The sequence below is a fragment of the Carassius gibelio genome, chromosome B19 (genome assembly GCF_023724105.1).
Source record: "Carassius gibelio isolate Cgi1373 ecotype wild population from Czech Republic chromosome B19, carGib1.2-hapl.c, whole genome shotgun sequence".
Classification (NCBI taxonomy): Eukaryota; Metazoa; Chordata; class Actinopteri; order Cypriniformes; family Cyprinidae; genus Carassius; species Carassius gibelio.
Genome location: NC_068414.1, coordinates 15476407 through 15488881, shown reverse-complemented (window position 1 = coordinate 15488881; position 12475 = coordinate 15476407). Strand labels below are relative to the sequence as shown.

The following is a 12475-nucleotide window of genomic DNA, read 5'->3' as shown; positions in this document are numbered from 1 at the left end:
AAGTAAAAGGCTTACGTGGTATTTTCTTTGCAATGTGATAATAAGAAAAATACGAAAATGAACTTAATTATCAAAGTAATGTTAATAATGTTAAATAACAATGAAATATATTTTTTCTTTGTTATTTATTACATTTGATGTTTCCGGGGTAAAATGCTATTTTAAGGTGAAATACTTGACGTGTACTTGTCAGGTGCCTCGAGATTCACATATTTTGAATTACAATAATTCTTGTATTAGCCACCGCTATCATCATATTTAAAAATTATCAGCGGGGGAAAAAAAACTATATAAATATAATTTCTGACGCTTGATTTTACAGTAATAACGATAACTGGAGTAACAAGGCGAAAACTTTGGAACGGTTTCCATGGGAAATGTTTGTAAAGATCATCCTGGACCAAAACTAAAAAGGCAGTTAGAGATGAAGAAATAGGGAGGGTAAGAAATAACGGAAACGAACACAACCAAACTGGGACAATAACAGTAACTGTCTATCTATGTCTGTCTGGAGCTGTCGCTGTATTTATGAGCCCTGAGCAGTGCGGTCTGGAGAGGCTGTGATTTCTGCAGTTAGCCGCGAAGCTAACGGTTCAGCTCGGGTCATTCATCGCTGCGAGACTCTACCGCTACAAAAAACACGCCTGCGCCGTTAAATGATTCTCATTCACCGATAATGTAGCACTTTACCGGTAATGATCGGGTAAATATGTATTTAGGCATGGCAAACATTTAAGCTCTAATATATTCTTATTTAAAAGAACAAAACGGGTAATTCTCAAGGCCACGGATGGAACCGGGGCCTCAGCGTGAGAACCCCCCCGGGTCAGGGGAGCCTGAGAACGGGGAGTGGAGAGAGCAGAGCGCCGCGGTGGACACCGGGGAGAGGGACGACACCCTGAAAAACAGAAGCGGGGATGGAGGAAACGAGGAAATCACGATCAAAACCGAGAACACCGTGGTGGCGGAGAAAGATAAGGATGAGTTTGATGAAGATGAGGAGCAATATGAGGAAGAGCTGGACCCCAGGATTCAGGTTTTAGGATTTGGACCCAAAATAAACTTGATACTGTGTCTATGACTATAAACTCAGTGAACTATGATACATATTATGCTTCAATTAATGGTTTATAATAGTAAAATGTTTAGTTTGTCTGTGGTTTTTGCTGGTTTTATATTAATTAATGTACCTTTGTTTGTTATTTAATACTTGTAATAATAGTAAATGAATGTTAAGTGTACTCCCTCCCTGTTTCTCATTTGTCAGGAGGAGCTGGAGCACTTGAATCAGGCCAGTGATGAGATCAACCGAGTCGAACTACAGCTGGATGTGAGTAATGTGTATGAGACTACTGCTTTGTCTCAAAACCATACATACAGCCTAAGAGAGATCTTCAGTTTTAAACAATATAACGTCTTGACTTCAGATTTGGTCACACAGTTTGATGGGGATCACTTCACACCTGTTCTATTGTCTTGATGCAGTAATTCAGTTTAACAACAGCAAATGAGATGTGCACAAAAATGTAATTTATTTCTGTGATGCAAAGCTATTTTTTTTGTTTTTTTTTGCAAAGATGCAGAGCTGCATTGTTATTGGAAATGCATGCATCCTATTGTGATATAATATGTGAAAAGTGAGAAGAATTTGTTAAAAGGCGGCAAAAGGTGGAATTGAACTATGGTTGATTGAGTTAAAAAAGTAATTATGCACTTTATCATCTTCACCACTGGAGATGTCCAGCAGAAGTCTTTTTGTTGTCTAGCTAAAACACATGTTGGTGGGCGGTGGTAGTGTTAATAGCCTCTGCCAACTCCTTTAATATTTTCTTTCGATATTATTTATTTTACTACTGTCTTTATAAGCCATGTTTGGGTTGTGAGTCCCCATCGGTTGAGAAACACTAAATTAGAGTAATAATGAATGTATTGTTTACAATATTTAACTCAAGTTGAGCATTGTTTTTCTCACTCTTTCTCATTATCTCTGTCTAACGCTCGTTTAGGAAGCGAGATCCAGCTACAGGAGGATCCTTACAGACTCGGCACGCAAACTCAACGCTCAGGGCTCTCAGCTGGGAGCCTGCATTGAGAAAGCCAGACCTTATTACGAAGCCCGTAGGCTCGCTAAAGAGGTGTGTACGTGTGTGTCGGATGAGTGCAAGATGTTTTTGTAGTTTGCTGCTTCATTTCCAGTCTCTCATTATTGCGAAAATCCTCCCGCTGAAGCAGAAAACATTTCTCATTGCAGTGATCGTTATGGTGAAAGAGTGAGTGTGTTAATGTGATTAACCCTGATAAGACGAGGTGTGATTTGCACATCACTTTTCATTAGCATTTTGCAGCCAATTTTGAATATGTAATTGAACTGATGGAAATCGTTTAGCTGAGGCTACAGAGTGTAATTGAAAACAATTGAAGCAACGCAGAATTTAAACTTTGACTTGGTCATCATCGTCCCTCTCATGAAAACTGTGCAGATGAGTAGACAAGTTCAGTAAATGTAGTGCTCTGACTCTCTCTCTCTCTCTCTCTCTCTCTCTCTCTCTCTCTCTCTCTCTCTCTCTCTCTCTCTCTCTCTCTCTCTCTCTCGACACACACACACACACACACACACACACATATATATATATATATATATATATATATTTATATATATATATATATATATATATGCTTAATATATTGCTTAAGTCTTTTACTAAATTAATTTGAACAAATAATAATACACAAAAAACACCTGGAGGACGAGTATAAGCATTACAATACATAACACGCGTTAAGATTCTTTTATTTTTATCGCTACTCTAGAGAATAAGTGTTTATACCAAAACTATAAACGTTTACCCCAGTACTTCTGTTATTTAAATATCTGTCACAGGGATAATGTTGTGTGGTTGAAAAGACTGTTTGTGTTGCTCTTTCTGTATCAGCAGCACCATGAATGATTTATTAACATGGGCAGCGACAAAATGTGTTTCCATGCTCCATTGACACTCGCGATGTGAAACAGTCATAATAGATAGCTGATTTGTTGTCATTCAGGAATAAGATTGCGTGGGTGTTTGAATCGAGATTGCAATCTGTAAACGATTAATAGTGCAGCTCTAATGTAAACACTGCAAATTGTTTTGTGAGGATATCATCACGTTCTCGCAAGACACATCGGATCTTGCAAGATCTTGTACCACGAGATTTCGCCACAGCTCTATTAGGTATGTGCAAAAAACACATTTTCAAAACTTACCACACTGTGGGCCGCCTGAACGACTCTTCAGCTAATCAGTCTTGAGAAAGCCCTGTATAATATGGCTGGTTTTTGGGTTCATTGACACAGATATGCTTCTAAGGGAGGAGGCTACACAAAACTCATGGCTAATGGTGACGTGCTCAAACAGCAGCACAATACATGAGTCCATGACAGAGCTATCTGTCTGAATGTGTCTGGCTGAAGAAGAACTGCTCTAAAAGAGATCAATTTAGAAGCAACATTTTCAAGGGCATTTTTTATGCAAGCCGTCTAATACACACACACACACACACACAGAGATTTTTAATATGACAAATACAAGATGAGAGATGCAATACAATGATAACAGCCACAGTTATGGGCAACTGATGAGGGCAGCATCACCACAACTATGTGTCCTTCCCATATATGTACACACACTACCTTGCAAAAGTTTGGGATCAGTTAGATTATATATATATATATATATATATATATATATATATATATATATATATATATATATATATATATATATATATATATATTTATTTATTTATTCATATATAAGTAAATAATACAGTAATATTATAAAACTATTTAAATTTAAAATAACTCTTTTCTGTTTTAACCATTGCTGTCAAATGATTAATCGCATCCAAAACAAATACGTTTTTCTATGCATAATATTTGTGTGTACTGTGTATATTTATTATGTATATATATATATATATATATATAAATACACACTCATGCATGTATATATTTCAGAAAAAATATGTTATTTTTATATATAAAATATATTTATTTATAATATTAATGAATATAAATGCAGACATGTAAAAATATGTAAATATTTTCAAAATATATACTGAATGTGTGTGTATTTATATTATATATACACAATAAACATACACAGTACACACATATATTATGCATAGAAAAACTTTTATTTTGGATGCGATTAATCGCAATTTATCATTGATTTTATTATACTGTAAAATATAATTTATTCCTAGTGAATTTTCAGCATCATTACTCCAGACTTCAGTGTCACATGACCCTTTAAAAAAATAATTTTAATATGCTGATTTGATCCTCATTTATTATCAGTGTTGGAAACTGTTTTGCTGCTTAATATTTTTTCTAACCTGTGATTCGTTTTCAGGATTCTTTGATGAATAAAAAGTTAAAAAGAACAGGATTTATCCAAAATAGAAATATTTTCTAACAATATAAGTCCTTGCTATTACTTTTTATCAATTTAACACATCCTTAGATTCCTTTACTGAATAAAAACATTAATTTCTTTCAAACAAAAAATTATTAACCCAAAACTTTAGATTTCTGAAGGATTATGTGACTTGGAAGGCTAGATTAATGATGCTGGTGAAAATGTAGCTGTGCATCACAGAAAGAAATTACATTTTAAAATACACTCAAACACAAAACTTTTATTGACCCCAAACTTTTGAACAGTAGAATTAATCTATTCAGGTGTGTGTGTGTGTGAGAGAATTAAAACAGTTTTGAATTCAGTTCTCATATTTTATATTATAAAATATATATATTATCGCATTTTATCTCGTATTTTATTATATTATACACTGTCTGATAGGGTTTTGCTGAGAAATATGACATAGTTTTCTGAAAATGATGTCTGGTGTGTAGTGTCCTTATGCTTTAAGAAAGCCTTTTACAGGCATATTTTACTCCTCCCAAGTGATTTGAATAAATCTTTATCAGTAAATGTTGTGTAAAATAAAGGCTACATTTACACAGCAGCAGAATATGGTTGTGAATCCTGTTTTGAATTTGAATGTCTTCCATTTCTAACATAATGTAGTTTCAGTTTTGATAAGAATTTCTGGAGTTGTGCATGTCCCCATCTTTTTACTTATACTGCTGTCACAAGTTTACAGGTGATATTCATGGCTATCGCAACAATAAAAAAGGGTCTTGGCTTCATATATTCATTCATGGAGACATCATTCGATCCCCTCCTATAAACTGAGCATTTGAAGAGTCTGCTAGTAAGTGCAGTTGTTGATGGGAACGTAGCCAAAGTCAGATATCATCCTTGGCGAGGATGCCATATTTCCAGCGAGTTATCCCAATGAAATATGGCCTGCCATTCTCGGTTCCTGACTTTTATTGATTGGCTTGGGTGTTCTGATCTGTGCACAGCAATTTTCACCGACAGCAAGCCAGGCTTTTTCAGTTAAATGGTTTTCAGATCCAGCCTTATTAGAGTTATGATTGGATGTCAGCTTTACATTCCTCAACTCCCATTGGCCATTTCATCCTCGTTATTTAAAGTGGATGGTTATGGTTTGTGAAGTGCTATACAGAGTACATCTCTCTTGTCTTTTGCCTTATTACATAAAAATTAATATTGCTGTAGAATTATGTTCTTCCATACTAATCCCACATCCTGTAGCTAGTGTTTTATTAGATTGCATATAACCTGATATAAAGTTTGGAAGGATTTGTAGTGCCCATTCACTTTATGGCTCTCTGTAAGGTCAGCATCCCTTCCTCTGATTGGCTGCATGTTTGCAGAGCTGAGTGATTGATTGCTGTATATGAAATATGACGGATGACCTTACGCACAGGCTCAACAGGAGACCCAGAAGGCAGCGCTGAGGTACGAGAGGGCTGTCTCCATGCACACGGCTGCCAGAGAGATGGTTTATGTGGCTGAGCAAGGTTTATTGGCTGACAGGAACACATTGGACCCTACCTGGCAAGAGATGCTAAACCATGCCACAGCAAAGGTACGACAAAGTGAGTCTGTATCGCTCTTAGATAATTACGGCAATAGGCTGTTGCATAAATTTGTGCTCAAAAACACAAGTGGTCTTAGGTTTACGACAGGTCTTAATTGCTAAAATCAATCCCTCATCGTCAGAATTCTAGGTTTGCCCTGTTGAATGTGTCTTCTTTAAATGTGCCCAGCTGGTTAGTGTGGATTTTAAAGGCAGTGTGGCTTTGATTGACACAGTGGGAGCAATCAATAATGCTGATGAATGCACACCTACACTTAAAGATCAAGGTTACATGTCTTCATTTATATTTTATTCAAACCCTGCCAGTAAAATGGAAGCAGCACTTCTTCGATGTGAAATCATCCTACAGTTTTAGTTCCCAGTTGGGTTGTCACCAAAACTTCAGTAGTCAATTACCAATGCTAGTGAATTTTCAAGATGCTTGATGCCAATTCCAGTAGCATAGAAAATACTTTTAAACAATTATGGCTTCAGGTTTTTCAATAAATCATTCAAGTGAAAGTTGCAAATTAAATAAACACTGATTCAGGATTATAAATGAATCGTTCAAGTGAACAGCCAGTAATAAAGTACCGAAAAATAACAAGGAATGGAAACAAAAATACAAATAACTAGTAAATTCAAGTAAATAGTACGTAATAAAAAAAGAATAAAGTAACAAATTGCATGCAATAGAATAGAAACAATAGAACAAATTAAATGTCAAAGGAACAAATTACAAAAGAACAAAACATTGGATATGCCTGGTTTTATTGTGAATGATTTATTGGTGCATTTATTCCAAAGAATACAATTGTTTTTGTTATCTTTAATCCAAATGAAAAAAAATTCCCTTTTATCCTGATGTCACTCCAGCCGAATGGCTTTCTGGATCGTTATTTCAGCAAACTCACATTCAGTCTGACTCCATTCTGTTTTGAAATGCCCTCTTTTAACAATTTATTCAATTCCCAAAAGTCTTGCTTTTTTCCTCATTCAGTATCCTGTATTACTTTGAAATGCATCACATTACAGAAAGAAAATGGGTTGTTAAGCAATTCATGTTAACTTGAAGCTAACAAAAAAGTTTTACATTTACTCTACCTTTTTAGTAAACAATCAGTAATAAAATATTGAATAATTTTTTTTTTTTTTTTTACCAGTAACAGTACAAAAATTGTACCTTTAACATTCCTGTATGTACTTTTCTACAAACTCCTAAGAATACTCTGTTATTGACAGGGTTGATGCGATATTGATTGTTAAGTCTTTGTACGAATGATACAGAAAGAAATGAGAATACATTTGATTAAATGTCTCTTGAGAACAGAACAGGATATCACGTTGGACATGTTTCTGTTTTCAGGTGAACGAGGCAGAAGAGGAGCGTTTGAGGAGCGAGAGGGAGCACCAGCGTGTCACTCAGCTTTGTCAGGAAGCAGAAGCACGTGTGCAGACTTTGCTGAAGGCTCTTAAGAGGGTCATTATAAAGTCCAAGCCTTATTTTGAGCTCAAGGCTCAGTTCAACCACATCTTAGAGGTATGCATCAGGGACTGGCCTCTGCTGTAAAGGTATTCAAGGTCTGCTGGCCGTATCGATTTAAGTTACTAAATGAAATCCTCTATGAAATGCAAACTAGGGGTCGGTGGAATTAATAGGACCTTGACTTGTAGCATACAAACTGTTCATTTCTTTTTTAGTTAGTCTATTGCATTTTGTAGTATAAAGAAGTAAACATTTTCTAACATCAACCAATTATATTTTATATATATATGGCAAATAACCACTAATTGGTTGATGTTAGAAAATGTTTACTTCTTTATACTATATATATATATATATATATATATATATATATAGAGAGAGAGAGAGAGATATATTATAAATAAAATAAATATTATAAATAAAAAAAATTCTGATTGGATAGTTATCTGTTTATCTGGTTACCATAATGTCATTGATATATGTGGTGCATAAACATGACAAATTGTTTGTCTTTTTTTAATCCATTGTGCTATGATTATCATCACTCATTAACAGGAGCACAAGTCCAAAGTCGTCCTGCTGGAGGAACGAGTGGCGAAGGTGAAAACCCGATATTCTGTCGCCCTCCACAACCTTGAGCAAATCAGCGAGCACATCCATGCCCAAAGGGGTCGCATTCGTGCTGCCAAAGAGCGAAACAGAGCCCGTGGGGGGCGGAGCTCTCCAGTGGGGGCGGAGTCTGAGGGTGTAATCCAGGCAGGGGCGTATGGAGGGGTGGTGGCCAATCCCTTAATGGTTAATGACTGGGCTGATCAGGAGAAAACCAGGCAGTGGGTGGAGAAACACAGGGAGGCGGGGTGGGGCCAGAGAGAGAGGGCGGAGAAGGCGGCGTCAGACTCCATGTCAGTCATCAGCCTGCAAACCATCGCCTCCGACCTGGAGAAGTTCGATTCTGTGGAGCACTTGGGAAACCTTAGTGACGTCGGAAGTATAATAGGTGAGGAGAAAGAGGCAGAGAGCGAAAGAGGATTTAGGGTCGATGATAGAATAGTAGAGAGAGAGGTGTTGAACCTCTCGAGACAGGACACAGAGAACGGTGCCTCAGGGACGGACAGAGAGCAGAGAGATAGAGAGCAAGAGAGCTTTGTGAAGCAGCACCACAGAAGTGTTAGTTTGTGAGGAAACAAGAAATTAGAGTTGCCTGTTACTCCACTCCAGTGTTGGAGGGCTAAAGCTTGCCTGCATGCTTCCAGGAGAGACTCTCAACTGACTACAAATAAATCAGACTGAAAACACTGCATTCTATTAAATGGATAGTTTAGCCGAAAATGAAAATTGTCACTCACCCTTATGTTGTTCTAAACCTGCAAGACCTTCGTTCATCTTTAGAACACAAATTAGGATTTTTTTTGATGAAATCCGAGAGCTTTCTGACCCTCCAACGCAACTGAAATTTTAGTCCCAGAAAGGTCATTGTAAAAATAGTCCATGTGACATCAGTGGTTCATCCACAATTTTACAATGCTGCGAGAATACTTTTTGTGTGCAAAGAAAACAAAAATAACCCTGAGTTACCGTCATCTGCCTTTTATCGAAAGTACCGTAATGCATGAGTGTTTGTTCCTCTGCACGTAATCAGTGCATGTGGTACTCTCTATAATGGCAGAAGATAGTAACTCGGGGGAGAAGAATTGTTAAATAAAGTCATTGTTTTGTTTTCTTTGTGCACAAAAAGTATTCTCATAGACTCTTAAAACTGAAGTCAAGCCACTGATGTCACATGGACTGTTTTAGCGATGTCCTTACTACATTTCTGGGTCTAAGAACATTTAGTTGTGTTGCTGTCTATGCAGGGTCAGAAAGCTCTCGGATTTCATCAAAATACCTTAATTTGTGTTCTGAAGATAAAAGTCTTTTTTTTGTGAATAATCCTTGTAAAGGTGAAGTGTGTAATTTCTGTGCCCATGTGGCACTTAATGGAATTGCAAAAACATACAGGTTTCCCAAAATATTGGTTAGACGATCCGCCCCCAAACTTATGGTCAGTGTTGCCACATCAGGCTTGTCTGGATTCCCTGGGGGAAGTCGTGGCCTAGTAGTGGTTAGAGAGTTTGACTCCTAACCTTAGGGTTGTGGGTTCGAGTCCCGGGCCGGCAATACCACGACTTAGGTGCCCTTGAGCAATGCATCGAACCCCCAACCATAAATGGCTGCCCACTGCTCCGGGTGTGTGTTCACAGTGTGTATGTTATTACTGCTCTGTGTGTGTGCACTTTGGATGGGAATTCTGAGTATGGGTCACCATACTTGGCTGAATGTCACGTCACTTTCACTTTCTAAAAGAGTTTACACGTTTCATAGTAATCAACATCATCAACTTGATCAACAAGCTTGAGAAGAATCCAGACAAGCCTGATGTGTCAACACTGGCTCAACCAATGGCATATGCGGATCATCTAATCAATGACAGAAAGTATTTTACTTTCTGAACAATTATTAAATACTCCATCTTTATTAACACTAACTATGGAAGTCCGTTTCCACCTGAGAGTAAAAAAAACTAATTGGTAAACAAATTGATCAACATTTCTTCACCATCAAAGGATTAGTTCACACCAGAATTAAAATGTCCTGATGATTTGCTCACCCCAGAGTCATCCAAAATGTCCACATCTTTCTTCAGTCGAAAAGAAATTAAGGTTTTTGAGGAAAACATTTTAGGTTTCTTCTCCATATAGTGGACTTTAAACAGGAACCAGTAGGTTGAAGGTGCTAATTGCAGTTTCCATGCAGCTTCAAAGAGTCTTATCTAGTAAAACGATTGGTAAATTTCCTCAAAACACATTTTTTTACCACAAATGCTTGTCTTGCATGAGCTCTGTGATCTGCGTCCATAACATCACACACCGCACATCACAGAGCTCGTGCAGGACGAGCATGTGTGGATAAAAAGTATTTACGTTTTATTTGTATTTTATTTTTATATTTTTTTAGTCTTAATTTTATTTATTTATTTTTATTTTTATTATTTATTTATTTATTTTTTACTGAAAATGGTGGAAACTGTCCTACATAAATAATAGTCCTACCAAATGGTTCAAATGAGTGCAAAGCTCCTCCAAGTGTGGCGACTAAGATTCAGACATGATATTGAATCCATTTTTGGACATAATTAATCGAGAGGAAGGAGAATATTAACACACCTACACTGATTGACGTGGCATTATTGTAACACTGCACTATAGCGGAGGGGGTTCAGATGTTCTTGGCAAATTAATGAATAACAAAAAGGAGGATGTATTTTATTCAATCCGCAGGGATTTGTAGTTCTCATGCTCTGATCCTGTCTTTTATTGGCTACTGTTTCACTCGGTCAGGGAACAGGGGAAAAAAGACAGAAAAGACACTTCACACATTGCGAGAGAGAGGGAAAACAAGCGAGAAATGGATTGAACATTGCAGATCAAACTCACATCTCTTTCTATTACCTCAAAAAAGGGAAATGCTCTTAGAGTGGAGGTATATTGGTACAGTAAAACACTTTCCTGATAGGCTTCCATTGTTAGTGTGTAACTTTAAACATTTTTTTTGTTTGTTTAGGAGAATGAAATTCAGCCTGACTTAAAGTCTTTTCTGTGGTGATGGTTAATATGACACTCTTCATCTGACTTAACTTGTATGTAACCTGGAATATATATTATATATATAGTTTTTATAATATTGCTGTATTTGGTTCCCATCTCCGGGTCTCTCGCATCAAGTGTAGATATCTGGAATATTTAGTTTTTATAATTTTATTTGGCTGTCAGTTGGTATTATTTCATGCAACATGTAATGTTAAGTTCGTGGCATTTATGATATATTTTACTGTACTGTTTTTATTGTCTTTGATATTTTTGAGAGATTTTAGGTCAGTTGAGGAATGAAAGGAAATGTGTGTCAGTTCTGCTGCTTTTTACAAGAAAAGTTGGGTAAATAAAACAAATGCGGTGCGACTGAATGATGTGTATTTGTTGACATAACTGTTTTACAGATGTACACTATGAAATCATGTAATATGCTAGCTGAAATCATGTAATATGCTAGCTGTTTGAACAAACCGTGCTGTGAACAGTACATTATTGTATGCAAGTTTACATCCTACTCTCCTCTCCCAAATGTTTTTGTTGTTTTGGTATTTTTTTCAAACGTAGTTGTTGTAGTTTTTGTCCAGAAAGCCCCATCATAACCTGCTGAGTACAGATTCCTCACCTTTCCTCACAGTAAATAGATGAAGCTGTGTAGAGTTATTCCAGTATGCTGCTGTCTCTCTCTCCATTCGTTGGTCACATGAACTCTATGTATATACAAGCTGATGTATGATGAGTACAATTAATCTCTACGTGACTGATACTGTAACTTATTCTGTAAATGTTTATTTATTGCACAGTTAGAGATATTAAAACTTTAATTTAACAACTATGCTCTTTGTCTTATTTAATCTCACTTGGAGTGTGGATTGTTAATTGCTACTTTTTATCTCCCCAATTATGACTTAATATCACGATATGTTTTTATATCTCACAATGTAACTATACAACATATCTCACAATTGCAAGTTTGTCATGATTGCGACTTTCTCAATTAACTAAAAATGTGACTTTTTCTATATCGTTAAATTTTTTTACATTTTCTTGTAAGTGTGACTTTATATCCTATCACTGCAAAAATTTCTTGCAATTGCATCATTCAAACTAAAAATCTGAATTCTTACAGTGTCTTTCTTTATCTCTCTGTGTCGACATTATTTAATTTAATTATGACTATTTCGTATCATTTTGACATTGTCTACCAGCTGTGACTTTGCAATTGTGACTATTTTTATTTAATGTGACTAAGTGTCTCAGTGGGACTTTCTCACAATTGCCACTTTCTCCCACAATTGTGAAGATTAATTAAAATTTCCACATTTTAACAAAAAGAAGTCACAACTGCGAAATATAACTTGCATTG

At 36.3% G+C, this 12475-nt stretch overlaps 1 protein-coding gene across 1 annotated transcript; it reads left to right on the top strand.

The window, feature by feature from the left end:
* The first annotated feature begins 265 nt into the window (after positions 1-265).
* On the top strand, positions 266-11941 carry LOC127979006 (SH3 domain-binding protein 5-like). The gene is made up of 6 exons (XM_052584085.1): positions 266-1036; positions 1268-1330; positions 2007-2135; positions 5845-6006; positions 7364-7537; positions 8039-11941. The coding sequence occupies exons 1-6, from the start codon at positions 791-793 to the stop codon at positions 8660-8662; spliced, it is 1398 nt and encodes a 465-aa protein (XP_052440045.1). The 5' UTR covers positions 266-790; the 3' UTR covers positions 8663-11941.
* Positions 11942-12475: the final 534 nt, after the last annotated feature.